At 44.2% G+C, this 25,978-nt stretch overlaps 1 protein-coding gene across 8 annotated transcripts in view; it reads left to right on the plus strand.

Moving 5' to 3' along the window:
• Window positions 1–25,694, plus strand: part of LOC135527975 (IQ motif and SEC7 domain-containing protein 1-like) — a 260,372-nt gene extending 234,678 nt beyond the window's left edge. For 7 of the 8 annotated variants that reach the window (XM_064956684.1, XM_064956685.1, XM_064956687.1 and 4 more), the window contains 7 exons: window positions 73–102; window positions 11,247–11,372; window positions 11,561–11,660; window positions 13,423–13,584; window positions 16,537–16,713; window positions 18,663–18,712; window positions 21,880–25,694. In XM_064956684.1, the coding sequence (XP_064812756.1) occupies window positions 73–102; window positions 11,247–11,372; window positions 11,561–11,660; window positions 13,423–13,584; window positions 16,537–16,713; window positions 18,663–18,712; window positions 21,880–22,407 (1,173 nt within the window). In that variant the 3' untranslated portion in view covers window positions 22,408–25,694. The remainder of the gene's footprint in view (window positions 1–72; window positions 103–11,246; window positions 11,373–11,560; window positions 11,661–13,422; window positions 13,585–16,536; window positions 16,714–18,662; window positions 18,713–21,879) is intronic. The other variant, XM_064956690.1, reaches the window with a different exon arrangement.
• The last annotated feature ends 284 nt before the right edge of the window (window positions 25,695–25,978 follow it).

Genomic DNA, 25,978 nt, shown 5'->3' on the forward strand with positions numbered 1-25,978 from the left:
GGTGATGTCCTGTAAGCACATAAACAGTAATGAGGTTCTATTTTTGATCTTCTCTCTGTCCTTTCAATGCAGATTGGATCTCTCCACCACGGTCTAGGATGTGTAAGTACATATTCACAGTTTTCATGTAACCACCATGTAATCACTGTGGCTGTTGTGGTGACCATATTACCGGCAGTCACAAGTCATGAAGGCAGTCAAATTCCACATGACCGTTTAGTCACAGTACTTAGGCTTCTCCAAGCCGTGATACTGCTGATGGTCATTAGTAGCCTACCAAACATGCTAACTGCCTGGTACTCAGCGCTCTATTGTCCCTCTAATCACTCTGACATCAATGGAAATGTATTCAAAATCTAATCAAACACTTCATGAGAGTATGTTGTACAACATTTCTATAGGCTATGCAATTGTGTGAGAAAACAGAGTTATGGCCTCTATTAAAAAGAGGAGGATCCCATCAGCTTTCTTTAGGCTAGGCCTACTATATTTATTTCTCAACTTTCCTAGTATTAAGCACATTGCTTGTCTTTACAACAGGAGTATAGCCTACCGGGCTGGCATGAAAATGAACCACGAAAAAAGCATCCTCGATTCGCTATTAGAGTGCATGCAGTTGAAGTTTACATACATACACCGACATTTAATCCTCGTAAAAATTCCCCTGGCTGATTTCTTTTGATTTTCCCATGATGTCAAGCAAAGAGGCACTGAGTTTGAAGGTAGGCCTTGAAATACATCCACAGGTACACCTCCAATTGACTCAAATGATGTCTATTAGCCTATCAGAAGCTTCTAAAGCCATGACATCATTTTCTGGAATATTCAATTTAGTGTACGTAAACTTCTGACCCACTGGAATTGTGATACAGTGGATTATAAGTGAAATAATCTGTCTGTAAACAATTGTTGGAAAAATGACAGTCTCAAAAGTAGATGTCCTAAATGACTTGCCAAAACTTTAGTTTGTTGACAAGAAATTTGCAAGTGGTTGAAAAACGGGTTTTAATGACTCCAATCTAAGTGTATGTAGATGACATGTATTTGTAGATGGCATGTATTTTTTCCTCTGCCCCTGTTTCAAGACAGGTGCATGATAAATCAAAACAAATTTCATACATATATTTTCATATATTTAGTATAGGTAAAGACAAGATTTGCAGTCACTTTTGATAATGGTGCTTTTCCACTAATAGAACATTTGCGCTTATAGCCTACTGCCGTGTTTGCATTGCTTCACTTATAATGTGAATAAATAGCCTAATAGTTTATCAGACACACTAAAGATGTGATGCTAGTGTATTAAATTGGGATCTAGCGTATCCCCAACTGTCCAAGACTATGTTTGGAATATTCATTTCTTGCTCAGAATAGAATAGGTGAACTTTTGTACTATGTGGGATAGTAGATTGACGTAGGTTAGTGCTTTTGCTGTTCGTTAGGCCTACTCATCTTGTTGGCTGATGAAAAGTGAATGTGGACAGTTCTTCCAATGTCTTCAATATGCACCTCGGAATTGGGTAAGGACACGCGCAGTTGCGTTCCCGATGTGTCTGTCTTCACTTGTAGCCTGTGAGAAAGACCCGATCACGTGATGGAGAGCCATGTGAGTGAGAGGCGCTTCGGAGCAGGGCACAACACAGCACTCTGAGCCAAGGGCACAATGGCCACTGGCCGAAAAGACAGATTTTTTTAGGGTGCATTACGGCCACACAAAGGGGATGTCGCAGTGAATTTCGAAGCATTAAGTGCTTGTCAAATTGTGAATGCGAGACTGATGGAGTGTGTACAGCCTGCGCAAAAAAAAAAGCAGAGATCATACCTTTCAAGTGACATTTTTCAAATCATCATTAGAGTCGCATCATGTAGCCTTACAACGTATACCCCAACGTTTGTAGAACAACTAAAGTTACATTAATAATTCTAAATTAAGCATATACAGTAGGAGTACCTATTTCTTTGTTAACCGCTCAACACAGAATAGCAAATCGTTTGGAGAAAATATCCTTTCTATTTTATTCAGCTTTGTTCAATTTTATTCTTCAGACTATAACATAATATAAAATAAAGCCACGGAATTCTAAGTAAATCTTGTCTGATAAACGAACAAGTGTAGCCCACAGCCATTTGGCATAGTCAGATCAGGACCTAACATAAGGACAACTCAGAGTATGTTTTTATGTTCTTCTGAAATAGATGTTGTAAATTTGTCAAATCAAATGTATTTATATAGCCCTTCGTACATCAGCTGATATCTCAAAGTGCTGTACAGAAACCCAGCCTAAAGCCCCAAACAGCAAGCAATGCAGGTGTTGAAGCACATTGGCTTGGCTAGGAAGAAACCTAGAGAGGAACCAGGCTATGAGGGGTGGCCAGTCCTCTTCTGTCTGTGCCGGGTGGAGACTATAACGGAACATGGCCAAGATGTTCAAATGTTCATAAATGACCAGCATGGTCAAATAATAGGTCTGGGACATGTAGCACGTCCGATGAACAGGTCAGGATTCCATAGCCGCAGGCAGAACAGTTGAAACTGGAGCAGCAATCTCTCCAAAAGAATGTGGTGATCGATGGTATCAAAAGCAGCACTAAGGTCTAGGAGCACGAGGACAGATGCAGAGCCTCGGTCTGATGCCATTAAAAGGTCATTTACCACCTTCACAAGTGCAGTCTCAGTGCTATGATGGGGTCTAAAACCAGACTGAAGCATTTTGTATACATTGTTTGTCTTCAGGAAGGCAGTGAGTTGCTGCGCAACAGCCTTTTCTAAAAAAAATTGAGAGGAATGGAAGATTCAATATTTTCTGGGTCAAATTTAGGCTTTTTCAAGAGAGGCTTTATTACTGCTACTTTTAGAGAGTTTGGTACACATCCGGTGGATAGAGAGCCATTTATTATGTTCAACATAGGAGGGCCAAGCACAGGAAGCAGCTCTTTCAGTAGTTTAGTTGGAATAGGGTCCAGTATGCAGCCTGAAGGTTTAGAGGCCATGATTATTTTCATCATTGTGTCATAGATATAGTACTAAAACACTTGAGTGTCTCTCTTGATCCTAGGACCTGGCAGAGTTGTGCAGACTCAGGACAACTGAGCTTTTTCATGAATACACAGATTTAACCTCTTGAAACTCTGGGGGCGCTATTTCATTTTTGGATGAAAAACGTTCCCGTTTTAAACAAGATATTTTGTCACAAAAAGATGCTCGACTATGCATATAATTGATAGCTTAGGAAAGAAAACACTCTGACGTTTCCAGAACTGCAAAGATATTCTCTGTGCGTGCCCTAGAACGGGAGCTACAGGCACAACCAAGATGAAACGGCATCCAGGAAACCAGCAGGATTTTTGAGGCTCCATTTTCCATTGTCTCCTTATATGGCTGTGAATGCGAGAGGAATGAGCCTGCCCTTTCTGTTGTTTCCCCAAGGTGTCTGCAGCATTGTGACGTATTTGTAGGCATATCATTGGAAGATTGACCATAAGAGACTACATTTTCCAGGTGTCCGCCCGGTGTCCTCCGTCGAAATTGGTGCGTCTTTTTCAGCTGCTGGTATTTTTCCATGCGATTCTGAGGGGGAAGCAGGCTTCCACGAGCTGCATATCAATGAAGAGATATGTGAAAAAACACCTTGAGGATTGATTCCAAACAACGTTTGCCATGTTTCGGTCGATATTATGGAATTAATTCGGAAAAAGTTTGACGTTGTTGGTGACTGAATTTTCGGTTCGTTTCGGTAGCCAAATGTGAAAATGTGAAAACGGAGCGATTTCTCCTACACAAAGATTCTTTCAGGAAAAACTGAACATTGGCTATATAACTGAGAGTCTCCTCATTGAAAACATCCGAAGCTCTTCAAAGGTAAATGATTTTATTTATTTGGTTATCTGGTTTTTGTGTAAATGTTGCGTGCTAAATGCTACTCAAAATGCTAAGCTAGCTTAGCATACTCTTACACAAATTAGTGAATTGCTATGGTTCAAAAGCATATTTTGAAAATCCGAGATGACAGTGTTGTTAAGAAAAGGCTAAGCTTGAGAGCAGGCGCATTATTTTCATTTTATTTGCGATTTTCAGAAATCGTTAACGTTGCGTTATGCTAATGAGCCTGAGGCTTTATTCACGATCCCGGATCCGGGATGGGGAGTATCAAGAGGGAGTCCGTAATTTGCTTTCTAATAATCATGATATTTTCCTCAAAGAAGTTCATTAATTTATTACTGCTGAAGAGAAAGCCATCCTCACTTGGGGAATGCTGCTTTTTAGTTAGCTTTGCGACAGTATCAAAAGGAAATTTCGGATTGTTCTTATTTTCCTCAATTAAGTTGGAAAAATAGGACGATCGAGCAACAGTAAGGGCTCTTCGATACTGCACGGTACTGTCTTTCCAAGCTAGTCGGAAGACTTCCAGTTTGGTGTGGCACCATTTCCGTTCCAATTTTCTGGAAGCTTGCTTCAGAGCTTGGGTATTTTCTGTATACCAGAGAGCTAGTTTCTTATAAGAAATGTTTTTAGGGGTGCAACTGAATCTAGGGTATTGCGCAAGGTTAAATTGAGTTCCTCAGTTAGGTGGTTAACTGATTTTTGTCCTCTGACGTCCTTGGGTAGGCAGAGGGAGTCTGGAAGGGCATCAAGGAGTCTTTGTGTTGTCTGGGAATTTATAGCACGACTTTTGATGCTCCTTGGTTGGGGTCTGAGCAGATTATTTGTTGCAATTGCAAACGTAATAAAATGGTGGTCCGATAGTTCAGGATTATGAGGAAAAACATTCAGATCCACAACATTTATTCCATGGGACAAAACTAGGTCCAGACAGTGAGTAGGTCCAGAGACATGTTGGACAAAACCCACTGAGTCGATGATGGCTCCGAAAACCTTTTGGAGTGGGTCTGTGGATTTCTCCATGTGAATATTACAGTCACCAAAAATTAGAATATTATCTGCTATGACTTCAAGGTCCGATAGGAATTCAGGGAACTCAATGAGGAACGCTGTATATGGCCCAGGAGGCCTGTAAACAGTAGCTATAAAAGGTGATTGAGTAGGCTGCATAGATTTCATGACTAGAAGACGTCATTTTTTTGTTTGTAAATTGAAATTTGCTATCGTAAATGTTAGCAACACCTCCGCCTTTGCGGGATGCACGGGTGATATGGTCACTAGTGTAACCAGGAGGTGAGGCCTCATTTAACACAGTAAATTCATCAGGCTTAAGCCATGTTTCAGTCAGGCCAATCACATCAAGATTATGACCAGTGATTAGTTAAGTGAATATAATTGCCTTTGAAGTAAGGGATCTAACATTAAGTAGCCCTATTTTGAGATGAGGTATCACGATCACTTTCAGTAATGACAGGAATGGAGGAGGTCTTTATCCTAGTGAGATTGCTAAGGCGAACACCGCCATGTTTAGTTTTGCCCAACCCAAGTCAAGGCACAGACACGGTCTCAATGGGGATAGCTGAGCTGACTACACTGACTATGCTAGTGGCAGACTCCACTAAGCTGGCAGGTTGGCTAACAGCCTGCTGCCTGGCCTGCACCCTATTTCAGTAGATGAGTGTGCAAAGTAGAAATACTGGGATGCAAAGGAGCAAAATAAATAAATAAATACAGTAGGGGAAGAGGTAGTTGTTTGGGCTATTTATAGAGGGGCTATGTACAGGTGCAGTGATCTGTGAGCTGCTCTGACAGCTGGTGCTTAAAGCTAGTGAGGGAAATAAGTGTTTCCAGTTTCAGAGATTTTTGTAGTTTGTTCCAGTCATTAGCAGCAGAGAACTGGAAGTAGAGACGGCCAATGGAGGAATTGGCTTTGGAGGTGACAAGTGTGATATACCTGCTGGAACGCGTGATACGCGTGATGGGTGCAGCTATGGTGACCAGCGAGCAGAGATAAGGCGGGACTTTACCTAGCAGGGTCTTGTAGATGACCTGGAGCCAGTGGGTTTGACGACGAGTATGAAGCGAGGACCAGCCAACGAGTGCGTACAGGTCGCAGTGGTGGGTAGTATATGGGGCTTTGGTGACACAACGGATGGCACTGTGATAGACTGTTATTAGACTTTTAAAAAATGTAGATGTTCCAAAGGTCTGCATCAGGGGCTTGTAGGCTATGTGTGGAAGCCAGGAGATGCTACATTTGTTTATGTTAATTAACGGTCAATTACCGTGAGACCGGCATTTATTTGTTTGACAATCACCGGCTGACGAAATGTTGTGACCGCCACAGCCCTATTAACAACCATATAATCTCTGCAAAAAAAGAAACGTCCCTTTTTCAGGACACTGTCTTTCAAAGATAATTCGTAAAAATCCAAATAACTTCACAGATCTTCATTGTAAAGGGTTTTAACACTGTGTCCCATGCTTGTTCAATGAACCATAAACAATTGATGAACACCTGTGGAACGGTCGTTAAGACACTAACAGCTTACAGATGGTAGGCAATTAAGGTCACAGTTCTGAAAACTTAGGTCACTAAAGAGGTCTTTCTACTGACTTTGAAAAACACCAAAAGAAAGATGCCCAGAGTCCCTGCTCATCTGCATGAACGTGCCTTATGCATGCTGCAAGGAGGCATGAGGACTGCAGATATGGCCAGGGCAATAAATTGCAATGTCCGTACTGTGAGATGCCTATGACAGCACTACAGGGAGACAGGAAGGACAGCTGATCGTCCTCGCAGTTGCAGACTACGTGCAGCAGCACCTGCACAGGATCAGTACATCCGAACATCACACCTGCGAGTTACACCAAGAATGCACAATCCCTCCATTAAATCAAATCAAATCAAATGTATTTATATAGCCCTTCGTACATCAGCTGATATCTCAAAGTGCTGTACAGAAACCCTGCCTAAAACCCCAAACAGCAAGCAATGCAGGTGTAGAAGCACGGTGGCTAGGAAAAACTCCCTAGAAAGTCCAAAACCTAGGAAGAAACCTAGAGAGGAACCAGGCTATGTGGGGTGGGCCAGTCCTCTTCTGGCTGTGCCGGGTGGAGATTATAACAGAGCATGGCCAAGATGTTCAAATATTTATAAATAACCAGCATGGTCGAATAATAATAAGGCAGAACAGTTGAAACTGGAGCAGCAGCACAGCCAGGTGGACTGGGGACAGCAAGGAGTCATCGTGTCAGGTAGTCCTGGGGCATGGTCCTAGGGCTCAAGTCCTCCGAGAGAGAGAAAGAAAGATAGAAGGAGAGAATGAGAGAACGCACACTTAGAGTCACACAGGACGCCGAATAGGACAGGAGAAGTACTCCAGATATAACAAACTGACCCAAGCCCCCCGACACATAAACTACTGCAGCATAAATACTGGAGGCTGAGACAGGAGGGGTCAGGAGACTATTAGTGCTTAGACTGTCCGCAATAGGCTGAGAGAGGCTGGACTGAGGGCTTGTAGGCCTGTTGTAAGGCAGTCTCTCACCAGACATCACCGGCAACAAAGTCGCCTATGGGCACAAACCCACCGTTGCTGGACCAGACAGGACTGACAAAAAGTGCTCTACACTGACAAGTCACGGTTTTGTCTCACAAGGGGTGATGGTCTGATTCGCGTTTGTCGTCGAAGGAATGAGTGTTACACCGAGTCCTGTACTCTGGAACGGAATCGATTTGGAGGTGGAGGGTCCGTCATGGTCTGGGGCGGTGTGGCACAGCATCATCGGACTGAGCTTGTTGTCATTGCAGGCAATCCCAACGCTGTGCGTTACAGGGAAGACATCCTCCTCCCTCATGTGGTACCCTTCCTGCCGGCTCATCCTAACATGACCCCCCAGCATGACAATGCCACCAGCCATACTGCTCTTTCTGTGAGTATTTTCCTGCAAGACAGGAATGTCAGTGTTCTGCCATGACCAGCGATGAGCCCGGATCTCAATCCCTTTGAGCACGTCTGGAACCTATTTTAATCGGAGGGTGAGGGCTAGGTCAATTCCCCCCAGAAATGTCTGGGAACTTGCAGGTGCCTTGTAAGAGTGGGGTAACATCTCAAAGCAAATCTGGTGCAGTCCACGAGGAGGAGATGCACTGCAGTACTTAATGCGGCTGGTGGCCGCATCAGATACTGACTGTTACTTTTGATATTTACCACCCCTTTGTTCAGGGACACATTATTCCATTTATGTTAGTCACATGTCTGTGGAACTTGTTTAGTTTATGTTGTTGAATCTTGTTATGTTCATACAAATATTTACACATGTTAAGTTTGCTGAAAATAAAAGCAGTTGACAGTGAGAGGACGTTTATTTTTTTGTTGAGTTTAATTTTCCTCATCCACAATTTATATGTAAGTCAGGCCTATGCATGTACAGTCAGCTCCATCATTATTGGCACCCATGATGAAGATGAGCAACAAAGACTGTATAAAATAAATAAATCAAATGCTGAAGTATATTGTGTGCTCCAAAAATGTTAAAATGATATTATTTTATACTAATACAATTGCTAGGAGAAAGGGGTAAAAATGATTGGAACCCCTGTTTTCAATAATCCAACGCCCTCGTCTTGCGAAGATAACGAAACTGAGCCTTTTTCTAAAATGTTTTTTAAGATTTGGAGAACACATTTGGAGGGATCTTAGATCATTCCTCCATACAGAATTCCTCCATACAGAATCTGTGCTTATGAACTGCCCTCTTCAATTCAAACCACAGGGTTTCAATGGGATTCAAGTCCAGCGATGAGATGAGCAATTCTATTAGTATTAAAAATATATCATTTTCAAACTTTTTTAGCATACAATTTAGCTCAGTATTTGTATTATTTATATTATACAGCCTTTTTTTGCTCATCTTCATCAAGGGTGCCAATAATGATGGCCCTGACTGTACTTGTATTTAGTGTTAGGCCTAAACTACCATCACCCAGTCTTACTGTATCAGGATGCCTAAAATCATCCAAGTCCTGTAGATACTTGTTGTTTCAGACTACGTTAGTTGGATTAAGGGTCTACTTTCCCCTGAAAGCCCACACCTATTACTGAGATGAGCAGGATCTCTTTTGATGCTCCTGTAGACAGAGTCAACACATATAAATTCCTAGGTACTAGTGAGCTGCAGTATTTACTCACTGTATGCTGAGCCAGGCATATATGACTGCCAGGAACAGACCACACACACACACACACACACACACACACACACACACACACACACACACACACACACACACACACACACACACACACACACACACACACACACACACACACACACACACACACACACACACACACACACACACACACGCACACACACACACAGAAGCCTCACACAGACAGAGGGCATTTGTTAGAGTGGTTATTATTAGTCATGAATGTTTTAGGGGTGAGAAGTGCTGAAAGATTGTTCTGAATATATTTAGGAGAATAATAAACGATGTAACTTCTGTAACCTATATGCTTGCAGGCTTCTGTTCTACTGCCATTACACTGTTTACATAATCATAGTATTCTACATGACACTGTTTACATAATCATATTATTCTACATGACACTGTTTACATAATCATATTATTCTACATGACACTGTTTACATAATCATATTATTCTACATGACACTGTTTACATAATCATATTATTCTACATGACACTGTTTACATAATCATATTATTCTACATGACACTGTTTACATAATCATATTATTCTACATGACACTGCCATTACACTGTTTACATAATCATATTATTCTACATGACACTGTTTACATAATCATATTATTCTACATGACACTGTTTACATAATCATATTATTCTACATGACACTGTTTACATAATCATATTATTCTACATGACACTGTTTACATAATCATATTATTCTACATGACACTGTTTACATAATCATATTATTCTACATTACTGTTTACATGGTCATATTGTTCTACATTACACTGTTTGCATAATCATATTCTACATGACACTGTTTACGTAATCATATTATTCTACATGACACTGTTTACATAATCATATTATTCTACATTACTGTTTACATGGTCATATTGTTCTACATTACACTGTTTGCATAATCATATTCTACATGACACTGTTTACGTAATCATATCATTCTACATTACTGTTTACGTAATCATATTATTCTACATTACTGTTTACATAATCATATTATTCTACATGACACTGTTTACATAATCATATTGTTCTACATTACACTGTTTTCTATAATCATATTATTTACATTACACTGTTTACATAATCATATTATTCTACATTACTGTTTACATAATCATATTATTCTACATTACTATTTACATGGTCATATTGTTCTACATTACACTGTTTACGTAATCATATTCTACATTACACTGTTTACGTAATCATATTCTACATTACACTGTTTACATAATCATATTATTCTACATTACTGTTTACATGGTCATATTGTTCTACATTACACTGTTTACATAATCATATTATTCTACATTACACTGTTTTCTATAATCATATTATTTACATTACACTGTTTATTCTACATGACACTGTTTACATAATCATATTATTCTACATTACTGTTTACATAATCATATTATTCTGCATTACAATTTTTTCTATAATCATATTATTTACATTACACTGTTTACATAATCATATTATTCTACATTACACTGCCATTACACTGTTTACATAATCATATTGTTCTACATTACACTGTTTACATAATCATATTGTTCTACAGGAAAAGGATCTACCAGCTCCTGCTTTTCATGAATTTTCATTGGATGAATCAGACCGTTTTAGACAGTTTTAATTTGCTGGTATTGAACTTTTATGAGCACATTGTTTGAGGGAATAAATGACAGATGTGTTATGGTCTCAGGGAACCGAGTCTAATTACTCTGTGTCCCCCTGATTCCCAAACAAAGTAGGGTGGTGAAACCACCTCTCCAAACGACAATGAATACATTAGGATGAATAATGTAACAAGGAGAAACAGCAGCACCAGGGGGTTTGTAGCACACTATTCAGACATCATTAAAAGCCGTTTCCTTTGCACTCCTCACACTAAATCATCCTAAAATGGAGCCTCATGGTTTCCGTTTTTATTTCCCTGTTGGCATAGCTGTGTGTGTGTGTGTGCGTGTGCGTGTGCATGTGCGTGCGTGCGTGCGATCGCACACCAAAATATAACTGTATTTAAGGAGTTAAAACCTTCCTATTTTGGGGTCATATTTCTTTGTGGTGGCCTGACCTCTGAGTGTTAGGGAGTAATGTTGTTGTTTTGGCTTCTAGGTCCTGTCCCTGCCCCATCGCAGGCTGGTCTGCTACTGCCGGCTGTTTGAAGTGCCGGACCCCAACAAGCTCCAGAAGCTGGGCCTGCACCAGCGGGAGATCTTCCTGTTTAATGATCTTCTGGTGGTATGTCTCCTTCCTCTCTCCTATCCTGTCCTGAATATGATCATTCTAGCCTCACAGCAACAACAATGATCCAGTCTTTTTAGTTTAAACCTCTGTCTAAGCTTTTTTTTATTCTCTGTCTTTCTTGCCCCCACAGTATAACTTGTGTATTTGGCTGTGTGTTTGTTTGTGTGTTTATTTGGGTGCAGGTAACAAAGATTTTCCAGAAGAAGAAGAACTCTGTGACATACAGCTTCAGGCAGTCTTTCTCTCTGTATGGGATGCAGGTTCTGATGTTTGAGAACCAGCGTAAGGGCCACAGACCTCTCACTCACAATTCACCATCTCCCCAATGTGTTAGCCCAGCATGCTTAAAGTGCATTCGGAAAGTATTCAGACCCTTGACCTTTTCCAGCCTTATTTTTCTCATCAATCTACACACAATAACCCATAATAACGGAACAAAAACTGGATTTTTACATTTTTAGCATATTTATAAAAAATGTCAACTTAAATATCACATTTACATAAGTATTCAGACCCTTTACTCAGTAATTTGTTGAAGCACCTTTGGCAGCAATGACCGCCTCGAGTCTTCTTGGGTGTGACGTTAAAAGCTTGCCTCACCTGTATTTGGGGAGTTTCTCCCATTCTTCTCTGCAGATCTTCTCAAGCTCTAATAGGTTGGATGGGGAGCATCGCTGTACAGCTATTTTCAGGTCTCTCCGGAGATGTTCGATTGGGTTCAAGTCTAGGCTCTGGCTGGGCCACTCAAGGACGTTCAGAGACTTGTCCCAAAGCAACTCCTATGTTGTCTTGGCTGTGTGCTTAGGTTCATTGTCCTGTTGGAAGGTGAACCTTCGCCCCAGTCTGAGCTCCTGACTGCTCTGGAGCAGGTTTTCATCAAGGCTCTCTCTGTACTTTGCTCCATTCATCTTTGCCCTCTATCCTGACTAGTCTCCCAGTCCCTGCCGCTGAAAAACATCCTCACAGCATGATGCTGTCACCACCATGCTTCACCGTAGGGATGGTGCCATGTTTCCTCCAGACGTAATGCTTGACATTCAAGCCAAAGAGTTCAGTCTTGGTTTCATCAGACTAGAGAATCTGGTTTCTTATGATCAGCGTCCTTTAGGTGCCTTTTGGCAAACTCCAAATGAACTGTCATTTGCCTTTTACTGAGGAGTGGCCTCCGTCTGGCCAGTCTACCATAAAGGCCTGATTGGTGGAGTGCTGCAGAGATGGTTGTCCCTCTGGAAGTTTCTCCAATCTCCTCAGAGGAACTGAGCTCTGTCAGTGACCATGGGGTTCTTGGTCACCTCCCTGACAAAGGCCCTTTTCTCCCGATTGCCCAATTTGGCCGGGAGAGAATTTAAGGCCGCTGTGTTCTTGGGGACCTTCAAGACATTTTTTTGGTACCCTTCCCCAGATCTGTGCCTCGACACAATCTGTCTCAGAGCTCTACGGACAATTCATCCTTGTTTTTTTTCTCTGACATGCACTGACAACTGTGGGACCTTAAATAGACAGGTGTGTGACTTTCCAAATCATGTCCAATCAATTGAATTTACCACAGGTGGACTCCAACCAAGTTGAAGAAACATCTCAAGGATGATCAATGGAAACAGGATGCACCTGAGCTAAAGTTCGAGTCTCATAGCAAAGAATCTGAATTCTTATGTAAATAAGTTATTTCGGTTTTTATCAATTTTTTTATCTTCAAAAATATCTAAAAACCTGCTTTAACTTTGTCATTATGGGGTATTGTGTGTAGATTGAAAAATATATATATAATTTAATCAATTTTAGAATAAGGCTGTAGAGTAACAAAATGTGGAAAAAGTTCACTGGTCTGAATACTGTCTGAATGCACTGTATATAGTACATCCCACTGGGTTTAATTTACCATAGAAATACATCTAACCATCCTGTGATGATGGAATGAGACACTGTTTATACTCTCAAAACATCAGACAGATTTTCGGAACGTGTTCTTTTAAGCTTCATCTGTGGTCGATGGACCTAGTTTTAAAGGTCTCTCTCTAGCTCGTTTGTTCTTTCTCTTGTCCAGATTACGGGAATGGAATCAAGCTTACATCAGCCATACCAGGTGCCGACATCAAAGTGCTCATCAACTTTAACGCGCCCAACCCCCAGGACCGCAAGAAGTTTACTGACGACCTGCGGGAGTCCATCGCCGAGGTCCAGGAAATGGAGAAATACAGGATAGAGTGTGAGCAGACATTTTAGCTCTTCCTCTGTACCCCCCTCCCTCCCTCCCTTTGTCCCATTCTCCCTCCCTCCCTCTGTCCGCCTCTCCCTCCCTCCACCCCTCCCTCCCTCAGTCCCCCTCTCCCTCCCTCCCTCTGTCCTCCCTCCCTCTGTCCACCCCTCCCTCCCTCTGTCCACCCCTCCCTCCCTCTGTCCACTCCTCCCTCCCTCCGTCCACGCCTCCCTCCCTCTGTCCCCCTCTCCCTCCCTCCCTCTGTCCGCCCCTTCCTCCCTCTGTCCCCCTCTCCCTCCCTCCCTCTGTCCGCCCCTTCCTCCCTCTGTCCCCCTCTCCCTCCCTCCCTCTGTCCCCCCCTCCCTCCCTCTTTCCCCCTCTCCCTCCCTCTTTCCCCCTCTCCCTCCCTCCCTCCCTCTGTCCACCCCTCCCTCTATCTGTCCCCCTCTCCCTCCCTCCCTCTGTCTGCCCCTCCCTCCCTCTGTCCATCCCTCCCTCCATCCCCCTGTCCCCCTCTCCCTCCCTCCCTCTGTCCCCCTCTCCCTCCCTCCTTCTGTTCCCCTCTCCCTCCCTCCTTCTGTCCGCCCCTCCCTCCCTATGTCCACCCCTCCCTCTGTCCACGCCTCCCTCCCTCTGTCCCCCTCTCCCTCCCTCCCTCTGTCCGCCCCTTCCTCCCTCTGTCCCCCTCTCCCTCCCTCCCTCTGTCTGCCCCTTCCTCCCTCTGTCCCCCTCTCCCTCCCTCCCTCTGTCCCCCCCCCCTCCCTCCCTCTTTCCCCCTCTCCCTCCCTCCCTCCCTCTGTCCACCCCTCCCTCTATCTGTCCCCCTCTCCCTCCCTCCCTCCCTCTGTCCGCCCCTCCCTCCATCCCCCTGTCCCCCTCTCCCTCCCTCCCTCTGTCCCCCTCTCCCTCCCTCCTTCTGTTCCCCTCTCCCTCCCTCCTTCTGTCCACCCCTCCCTCCCTATGTCCACCCCCTCCCTCCCTATGTCCATCCCCTCCCTCCCTCTGTCCGCCCTCCCTCTCTCTGTCCACCCCTCCCTCCCTCCTTCTGTCCCCCTCTCCCTCCCTCCTTCAGTCAAATAGAGGCAGAGAGGGCCTCATGGTCATTACTAATTCACTGTTTATGAGGAGGACTATCTATAGAGTTCACAGGATGGCTACCAGGATGAGGACTGTTTATAGAGTTCACAGGATGGCTACCAGGATGAGGACTGTTTATAGAGTTCACAGGATGGCTACCAGGATGAGGACTGTTTATAGAGTTCACAGGATGGCTACCAGGATGAGGACTGTTTATAGAGTTCACAGGATGGCTACCAGGATGAGGACTGTTTATAGAGTTCACAGGATGGCTACCAGGATGAGGACTGTTTATAGAGTTCACAGGATGGCTACCAGGATGAGGACTGTTTATAGAGTTCACAGGATGGCTACCAGGATGAGGACTGTTTATAGAGTTCACAGGATGGCTACCAGGATGAGGACTGTTTATAGAGTTCACAGGATGGCTACCAGGATGAGGACTATCTATAGAGTTCACAGGATGGCTACCAGGATGAGGACTATCTATAGAGTTCACAGGATGGCTACCAGGATGAGGACTATCTATAGAGTTCACAGGATGGCTACCAGGATGAGGACTGTTTATAGAGTTCACAGGATGGCAACCAGGATGAGGACTGTTTATAGAGTTCACAGGATGGCGACCAGGATGAGGACTATCTATAGAGTTCACAGGATGGCTACCAGGATGAGGACTATCTATAGAGTTCACAGGATGGCTACCAGGATGAGGACTGTTTATAGAGTTCACAGGATGGCAACCAGGATGAGGACTGTTTATAGAGTTCACAGGATGGCTACCAGGATGAGGACTATCTATAGAGTTCACAGGATGGCTACCAGGATGAGGACTGTTTATAGAGTTCACAGGATGGCTACCAGGATGAGGACTGTTTATAGAGTTCACAGGATGGCTACCAGGATGAGGACTGTTTATAGAGTTCACAGGATGGCTACCAGGATGAGGACTGTTTATAGAGTTCACAGGATGGCTACCAGGATGAGGACTGTTTATAGAGTTCACAGGATGGCTACCAGGATGAGGACTGTTTATAGAGTTCACAGGATGGCTACCAGGATGAGGACTGTTTATAGAGTTCACAGGATGGCTACCAGGATGAGGACTATCTATAGAGTTCACATGATGGCTACCAGGATGAGGACTGTTTATAGAGTTCACAGGATGGCTACCAGGATGAGGACTGTTTATAGAGTTCACAGGATGGCTACCAGGATGAGGACTATCTATAGAGTTCACATGATGGCTACCAGGATGAGGACTATCTATAGAGTTCACAGGATGGCTACCAGGATGAGGACTATCTATAGAGTTCACAGGATGGCTACCAGGATGAGGACTATCTATAGAGTTCACAGGATGGCTACCAGGATGAGGACTATCTATAGAGTTCACAGGATGGCTACCAGGATGAGGACTGGATGAGGACACACAGAACACTATTACTAAGAACGAGTCAAACGTCCAAAACGATTTAGGTGCACTAACAATTCAACATTTAATTACTATGTATATGCAATAGTTACCGAATGTATACTAATCGTCTATGAGAAAATAAGGCTAGTGCCAGTGATGAAATTATTTGAGGAAATGGACAACTATTTTGTGTCTGAAAGCTAGCACTGAAACAAAGACACACACACACTCCTCACCTTACTCTCTCCCCATTTACCTTCCTACTCTTCTACATTTGCACACACTGTACATAGATTTTTCTATTGTGTTATTGACTGTACGTTTGTTTATGTGTAACTCTGTGTTGTTGTTTTTGTCGCACTGCTTTACTTTATCTTGGTCAAGTAGCAGTTAATGTGTACTTGTTCTCAACTGGCCTACCTGGTTAAATAAAGGTGAAATAAAATCATGTGTATGTTGATATACAGCTGAGCTGGAGAAGCAGAAAGGGGTGGTGAGGCCCAGTATGTCCCAGAGCTCTGGGCTGAAGAAGGAGGCTGGCAACGGCAACATGAACCGTGCCAGTCTGGACGACACCTACACCATGGGCGAGGGCCTGAAGAGGAGCGCCCTGAGCAGCTCCCTCCGCGACCTCTCCGAAGCAGGTAAGGTCAAAGGTCATCATTGTGTTCACCAGAGGGTCCTTTCCTGGGAGAGACCCTGTGTTTTGTTACCTCCTTACTGGTCCTATAGTGATATAACTCGGGGGCATCCAACATTATGTTTTAGAGCACCATGCATTAATGTCAGACTTCTTCCCTCCTCCCCTAAGCTGTATTGATGATCAATCAAAACATTGTTCCAGTGAGATGTTCATATGAAATAACTAAAAGGCATACTATACCTGGACAGGGTGAGACTCCACAGGATCATTGAGCTTAAGGTCCTTTGTAAGTTTAGTCCCAAGATGATTTTCTGATACTGGTGCCCTACCTCAATGTGAAATAGCATTATCATAACCTGGGATATGAAACGAGAAGTAGGTGAGTGCCATAGAAAAATACATGTTTCTAAATGAATAAGCTGTTTGGTATGGTATTATCCATAGGCCTACTTTGGAGGATTTGCCTGTTCACTGAAAAGTGATATTGAAGGATGGCTCTCTTCCCTGTATCTGAATCCAAATATACTTTATATCTCAATGAACACCTTTGATTTTTGCACCTTTATGTGTCACATTCTCATTCTTAAATCCCTATTGTTTCTCAAAACATTTCATGACGAGCTTTGCTTGTTATATGTTCAAATAATCTACCATTTATTCACTCACCCTACCAGTCATTCTCTCATTGCTGTGATTCAGCCCCACTGAACTCAATGGGGATATGTTCTCATACAATAGCTGACAAAAGATGAGATTTGGTTCCAAAATGACAACAAACATCTCATTGTCATGAATATCAGTACTTCACATAGCATCTCTGACTCTAATGCGCAGCACCTTGAGGACATGTCATTCATTCTGGATCTCAGTTATGTTAAGACATCATGGTAACGTAATGAAATCCATATAGGGGTTCTACAGTCCTACTGTATCTCACATTGGGAAGTATTTGCTCTGTTTCCATTGTCATGTTGGATACTGTACTGAAACACTGATATGATAAGGTTAGTCAGTGCTGAAGTGGATAGAACGACGTGGCGTGTCCACCCTCCTGTGTGTATGTGTATGGTTACGCCCTAACTGTCTAATCGCAGGACGTGGCATGATAGTGTGGTCATTTCCTGTGTTGTTTTCTTTTCTCCTTATTCTCCATCTCATTATGTACTTCCTGATATTTCCATTCCCATTGGGTTTTCTCCTTTCTCCATATGTGAAGACTGGTCCTGTATCCATTGGCTGAACCTCTAACAGTGGCAAACCGCTCTGTTTGTCCCTGGGCCTTTTCTGTATTTGCTCGTACATCTCATGTGCAACAGCCATTGTATTGCTTTTGATGTTCCTCCTCCTCTGTGACTGTCACTGCCATTGGCTCTCTTCAAAGACAGCTGTGGCCTGCCCTTATGACAATCTACATCTTGTGACAACATTAAATCCCTGTTGTCACATTTTATCAGGACCATTTTTTTTAAACACTGAATAATCTTCACTAGTTGTAGAGTATACTTTGCTAAAGGCTTTGTAGTTATGCAGATGTCCTCAGCTTAATGTTACAAAAATGATTTCCTTGTCCTTTTAAGTTTGAGCCCATGCCGGAGATTCGTTCTAGCATCACTTGAGTATTTTAGAAAGCTTATTATCAGAAATCTAGGATATATAATATGAGTAGTGTAGAAGTACACAGACCAACTGTTTGTCTTTATCTCTGAACAAATCTGCAAAAAATAATGGACTTAACTTCGCCACAGTAATACCTACCTATCAACCGGTTCCCCACACTCTTCCTGACCCCCTGATCTCACCTCAGCCCAGATTTATCTCAGCTTCCAGTGTATTACTCACAACCCCCTGCACTGCCCCCTAGGGGAGAGGAGGGCTGCCTAAACCTCTGTAGTTGATCCAGGAGTGCTGTCCTATCCATCTCTAATCTGTGGTATTGCATGTCTCGGGCAGGCAAGCGTGGGCGCCGCAGCAGTGCAGGATCACTAGACAGCAATATGGAAGTAAGTTGGAAGCAGCTGGTATCCAAGCTACTCTCTATGTGATGATGTGCTCTGTCAAAACACTCCGTACATTTTTTTTGGTCTTGCACCCCCCTCTGCTTCATAGACTCTCAGTTCATTTAGTGTTATGATCATTTTTTTCTCTCTCGGATGCCTTTTAACAACCTGCCTGCCTCGGTTCGTGTGCATGAATGGGCTGCCTGCCTCTGAAGCTGGCCTTGTCTAGATGGGAGACATTTCTTGTTTTGGTTATGTGGCCAGTTTGCCCTTTTTCTAGAAACAAGCATGACTCTACTACTATTCTCCCTCCCTCCCTCCCTTCCTCTGATCCCTGTGTCGTCATCGTACCCTCAACCCCTCCCCCAGATGTTTGTTGTCCTCCATTCAGCCATGTCCAGACCCGCAGTTTTACTTTGGGGTTCTATTACCAAAGTCAGGGGTGCCAGTGAATACCTGTTGCAGCACTTACTCTCCCCCCAGTGTTATGTAACCCTAAAGCCCCTCTCCTGTCCCCTATTCTCACTCTGCCAGCCCTGGTCTCTCTCCTGTCCCCTGGTTCCTCTCTCTCACCACCCTGGTCCCTCTCATGTCCCCTGTTCCCACTCTGCCAGCCCTGGTCTCTCTCCTGTCCTCTGATTCCTCTCTCTCACCACCCTGGTCCCTCTCCTGTCCCCTGTTTCCTCTCTGCCAGCCATGGTCTTTCTCCTGTCCCCTGGTTCCTCTCTCTCACCACCCTGGTCTCTCTCCTGTCCCCTGGTTCCTCTCTCTCACCACCCTGGTCCCTCTCCTGTCCCCTGGTTCCTCTCTCTCACCACCCTGGTCTCTCTCCTGTCCCCTGGTTCCTCTCTCTCACCACCCTGGTCTCTCTCCTGTCCCCTGGTTCCTCTCTCTCACCACCCTGGTCTCTCTCCTGTCCCCTGGTTCCTCTCTCTCACCACCCTGGTCCCTCTCATGTCCCCTGTTCCCACTCTGCCAGCCATGGTCTTTCTCCTGTCCCCTGGTTACTCTCTCTCACCACCCTGGTCCCTATCCTGTCCCCTGTTTCCTCTCTGCCAGCCCTGGTCTCTCTCCTGTCCCCTGGTTCCTCTCTCTCACCACCCTGGTCCCTCTCCTGTCCCCTGGTTCCTCTCTCTCACCACCCTGGTCCCTCTCCTGTCCCCTGGTTCCTCTCTCTCACCACCCTGGTCCCTCTCCTGTCCCCTGGTTCCTCTCTCTCATCACCCTGGTCCCTCTCCTGTCCCTTGGTTCCTCTCTCTCACCACCCTGGTCCCTCTCCTGTCCCCTGGTTCCTCTCTCTCACCACCCTGGTCCCTCTCCTGTCCCATGGTTCCATTCTCTCACCACCCTGGTCCCTCTCCTGTCCCCTGGTTCCCTTCTCTCACCACCCTGGACCCTCTCCTGTCCCCTGGTTCCTCTCTCTCACCACCCTGGTCCCTCTCCTGTCCCCTGGTTCCTCTCTCTCACCACCCTGGTCTCTCTCCTGTCCCCTGGTTCCTCTCTCTCACCACCCTGGTCCCTCTCCTGTCCCCTGGTTCCTCTCTCTCACCACCCTGGTCCCTCTCCTGTCCCCTGGTTCCTCTCTCTCACCACCCTGGTCCCTCTCCTGTCCCCTGGTTCCTCTCTGCCAGCCATGATCTTTCTCCTGTCCCCTGGTTCCTCTCTCTCACCACCCTGGTCCCTCTCTTGTCCCCTGGTTCCTCTCTCTCACCACCCTGGTCCCTCTCCTGTCCCCTGGTTCCTCTCTCTCACCACCCTGGTCCCTCTCCTGTCCCCTGGTTCCTCTCTCTCACCACCCTGGTCCCTCTCCTGTCCCCTGGTTCCTCTCTCTCATCACCCTGGTCCCTCTCCTGACCCCTGGTTCCTCTCTCTCACCACCCTGGTCCCTCTCCTGTCCCCTGGTTCCTCTCTCTCACCACCCTGGTCCCTCTCCTGTCCCATGGTTCCATTCTCTCACCACCCTGGTCCCTCTCCTGTCCCCTGGTTCCCTTCTCTCACCACCCTGGTCCCTCTCCTGTCCCCTGGTTCCTCTCTCTCACCACCCTGGTCCCTCTCCTGTCCCCTGGTTCCTCTCTCTCACCACCCTGGTCCCTCTCTTGTCCCCTGGTTCCTCTCACCACCCTGGTCCCTCTCCTGTCCCCTGGTTCCTTTCTCTCACCACCCTGATCACTCTCCTGTCCCCTGGTTCCTCTCTCTCATCACCCTGGTCCCTCTCCTGTCCCCTGCCTGTCCTATGGAAAGAAAGCCCAGAGAGATTAGAAGCTCAGGGAGGTAGGTTATTTTACAGCAGTATTTCTACAATATCTCACTATCAGAACTCTTATCAATGGGCTTTTTTACACACAATTTGAAATAGTCAATATGAAAGATGTGGATTTCATTCATCATCATTTATTCATTCCATGTGTTCATGTGTTGGTTTTAGAATCTGGGGACCCTTAAAATGTCATTCCCCTTTCAAAGAAATCTATAGGGTCTCTTTACAACCTTGGACAGAGCATGCAACAAATGAAGGGCTTCTGAAACGTGGATGAATTACATAAAGGATAGAGTTGGAACTAGAACAGGGGAGAAGTGAACAGAGTTCTTTTAAAATGTGCATACCAGAGCTCCAGTATCGCTGCTTCCCGCTCTCTGGTTGAATGCTAACCTAATATGGATAGACAGTATGCCTGTTACCTCCTCTGCATGTGGATCCTCTGCCTCCATTGTTTTGAACCATTTGCATGTGGGACTCTGTGCAGGTTTGGAAGGTGTTCAACAATATGAATATGTATAGGCCTGTATAGTTTTGATGCATCTATTATGAAGGTTCAGTTTTCAAATCTCACAGACACGTTGAACAGATTTGACACCTTATGAATTTGAGATTTGTTTTGTAATGTAGGTTTCTTCATTTGTAACAATGTCAAGAGTGGCCGTAACACTAATATTCCATTCATTATTTGTCTGTCCACCATCATGAGATGGCATTTTTAGTTCAGTTTTTTGCATGCTCTGTCTGTAACGTTGTGTAACTTGTTGTTGAATATGCAGGCAATTAGCACCATTTCCATGAGGGGGTACCGTAGCCTAAATTATGGTAGTTAGACTAGTAGGAGGTACCATGTGAATGTCCAGTTGTATTAAAGGTATGGATAGATATGATGTCCCCTTCTTCTCTCCCACAGGGGTCCATCATTAGCAGCCCCCACACACGCCGGAGAGCCACAACCCCCCGAAGTGAGGGCCTGCCCCGGGGACACCCCACCATCCCCAACTCCTCCTCCCTCCTCGGGTCGCTCTTCGGCAGCAAACGGGCAAAGCCTTCATCCCAGAGCCATCCTCCTCTTCCTCCGCCCGGTCACCCCACCCTCATCTCCCACACGCCCCATCCGTCCAACCTCCATCACACAGCCCAGCAGGTAGCCCAGGCCCAGCTCCACCACTCCCAGTACTGCCAGCAGAACCCCCCTCCCTACCACCACCACCACCACTACCACCCCCCACCCCACACACAGTACCACCAGCACCCGGCAGCATACGCATCCTCTTCCACCCACTCACACCAACACCCGCTTGTACCACAGCACAGTCACAGCACCCACGGCCATCATGCCTCACACTCCCAGCATGCCCTTCATCACCACAGTCAGCAACAGAGCCCGGCACCCGGTGGGTCCAAAACCAAGCACAGTGGCATCAGCACCGTGGTGTGACGAGAGAGAGAGAAAGAGAGAGAGAGAGAGAGAGAGAGAGAGAGAGAGCGAGAGAGAGAGAGAGAGAGAGAGAGAGAGAGAGAGAGAGAGACTCATCCACCAATGGGACAGAGGGTATACTGTCCATGGCCTGTCCACTGTGTTCCACTGATGTGGTTGAGATGGACCTCTGGCAGTCACTTGTATCCCCTCCCTATTTAAGCATCTCACCAATATGCAGTTGGAAACCAGACTCAATTCCTCCACAAAGGACCACGGCTTGAACCTTAGAGTGGGGGACTCTTTTTTTCTGTCAGGGGTTGAGAGAGGAGCCGTTTTGTACGGGGAAACCCTCCTAATCCCTGTGAAGTCACACCGAACCTGGCTGGGACGGCTGAGGAGAACCGTGCATCTCTGTAGGCCGCTCTACACTGCTCTGTTCTTTCACTAGTCTGTCTTCCCTTCGTGTAAGGAGTTGGGAACAGGCCTGGGAAAACATTTCTGACTGTTTCCTCTGTCATGATGGCATATTATATTACACAGTCTTTTTAATCAAAGCTAGCTTTAACACTGCTTTCTTGAGGTTTGTGAAACCCTTTCTTTATTTTTAAGAATGCTATTTGTTGTTGCCTCTCGTAGAATTCATGAAGTGTAGAAAAGCTAGGTGTAATCATTTCACAATACCTAGACCAATGGACAGGCTAACAACTGAGGAACAGTCTCAATGGTAGTAGTTCTAGTGCTGCATTTACTGTAGATGACAGCTTTACATGTTGTCTCCTAACTCTCATTAATAAATGTGCCAATTACTAATGCATAAACTATTTAGTCCAGACTTCATGTACAGTATATTGTGTGTAAAGTACCTTCTAAGATTATACAACCATTATTATTATCATTAGAAATGAACTTTCTCAGTATTATACTGACTCTATGATAACAGGATAAATGGAAAGGAGGCGTGAACCCACATTGTCAGGCAGGCCAATAACCTGCTCTGGTACCGATTGCCTTCCAACCAGAGCATTGAAAGACTCAGGAATGCAGCTGTGGCACATGGCCCTACTAGTGCTGTATAAAACCTTAGAGTGGACAGACACTTCTTGACATGGGTATTTACTGAGCATATGTTGCTCATCTGCTGGGTAGATGGGTCCCACTCAGCTCTGTATAGTACTCCTTCATATGTTTAGAACAGTGAGTAAGGACATGTAGTAAGATAGCAGTGAAGATGTGTCACAGCTCTCTTGTTGAGCTAACAGGCTTCTCTTGGCTGAATGCTGGCTCAGCTCACAGCTTGCCTGACCTATCGGAGACTTTACTGATGAACTCACAGTAGAGCTGGTAACGTCTCATGCTAATGATGCAGCTGCATTCTTGACTCTTCAAATCGAAATACTATAATCATTTATTTTTCTTTCATAATTTACTATATTTTTGTTTTCTTCGCAAAACCTGAGTAGTTGAGTGACTAAAATAAGCTCTTAAGTATGTAGTGAATTATTTGTTTGTTTGTCAACTTTGTTTTTATCATTCTATACATGCAATATCTTCGTACTGATTTTGTACATTCAGAACAAGCAAAGGGTCCCTTCTGTTTGTTTTGTATGTTTTCATGTTGTCGTTATTTATTTATTTAGTTCGGACCCCTGTCGTTCTCTCTCAGTGGCTTAATGTGTGGTTGTTCTCATGGTTCTCTGAGAAGCACAGTCCTGGAATTCAGTGGAATGTCTAATAAGTGATGTTGCATGTAATGTTATTGATGTGAGGCTATCCTCTCCACATTCTATAACAAATCAGTGTTACCATAGCGATTAAAGTGCAATCACGTATAAAAAAAAATGTAGGCCTTCTACGGGTTCAAGTCTGTTATCATGTTGTCCAGGAAGAGATTCAGGTGAAAAATATATATTTTTCATTTCAGATTATGTACTTACTTACACAGTTCACGGTGGAAGGAAAGAGGAATGTGTGTATATATTTTAAAAAGGAATTTGCTCCCTCTGGGCAGAAAATAACTATTTTGCTGGATAAGCACATATGAAGGAGCGCTTTCATTTTTTTCAGGAAATCTGAAAAAATGTAGATCTAATATACAGCAAAGAAATGCAAATGGAACAAAGGAATTGGGACATATGTAAAGTAAAATACCTTTCTACATTCTACAAAATAAGAGTCTATTATCATGTGTACATTAGAGTCAACTGTTTTTCCCAATATTCAGGGTGTAAAAGTATTTTAACATTCACTAAGGAAACTGAAACCATAAGACTAGATTCAACACGTGTCCCTTCATATTAGAGCCATGATATTGTAACAAACCATAAGGACATTTAGACAGATAAACATATCTTATCTGGAACATGAATAATCACTTGAATGTCTTTCTAATAATTTCATATTTTCCTTTTGTAACTCAGAAATGGTCGGACAACGTTAAAAAAAAAAGAAAGAAGGAAATGTATACATTGATCTTGATATGTGTTGTAGTGCTTCAAGAAATGTCCACAGTGATCTACAGTCTGAGAAGTACCCCCACAATGCACTGCATGGACCTGATGCATCGTGTGTCCTTTTCACTGTGAGCTTTGCTGACCAGGTCAGCCTGTAAAGTTGATTGACTTTACTTCCTTTCCTTTGGTTTAGATCTGGAATCTTCTGATGTTGACTTGCTCTTGCTGTCCCACGTTAAGCTGATTGTTACTTGAGCTCAGCATGCATTTATTTCATCTGCATATACATAGCCATTGTAAAAAGAACAAAACATTAACACCGTTGCACTTCTGTTATTATTGAGCCGAGGGCTACGGTTGTGTAAATAGGAGAGTAGAAGTGTTGATTATGGAATTCTAAAAAAGGTGGTTTATCTAAAATGAAGATTAGAAGGGACCAAGTGGGAGAAAAGGGATATGTACATAGTGTGTATATTATCACTACTGTAATCCAACATCTGCCGTGGAGATCAGGGGGGTGGGTGTCCGCCACCTCATATGAGAGGTGGAAAATATATGATTCAGAACATATCGCTTGTCTCCGCCTCCAACTGTACTGAACTGTCATTCGCTGTGGATCTCAAAGACAGACTGTTATAACATTCACTGCCTCCTAAACACACACACACAGGCACACACAGACAGACACACACACAGACACACACACTCATCAAAGGGAAAGACAAGAGTGGCCTCATTTCTATGTGCATTCAAGTTTGTCCAGTGAGTAGTGAGTCAGTAAGACCCCAGTTATTGTAAAACTTCAACTGTGACAATGTTGACAACGCTAAATAAACAAATATATGACTTATGGTATGCATGTGTTGGTCTTTGGCTTCTAATATGCATCATCATGTCTGTCATTCTGGAGTTCTTTTCCCATGTATTTTACTAGGTCAGATTAAATAAAGCTCTGGTCAACAAGGTCCTTTAGAAAGGCTATGTACTGATTAAATGCATGTTGCATACCGGTATGTATGAGGGAAGTTTGTGTATTCTGTGTTAAGGTTAGTACACCTGACGTTAATACACAGCATAACCACTGGATGGCACGCATTTGAGCAGAGATTAAACAGTTTGTCAGCGCACCACCTAGTGGA

The sequence above is a fragment of the Oncorhynchus masou genome, chromosome 33, assembly GCF_036934945.1.
Source record: "Oncorhynchus masou masou isolate Uvic2021 chromosome 33, UVic_Omas_1.1, whole genome shotgun sequence".
NCBI classification, from domain to species: Eukaryota; Metazoa; Chordata; class Actinopteri; order Salmoniformes; family Salmonidae; genus Oncorhynchus; species Oncorhynchus masou.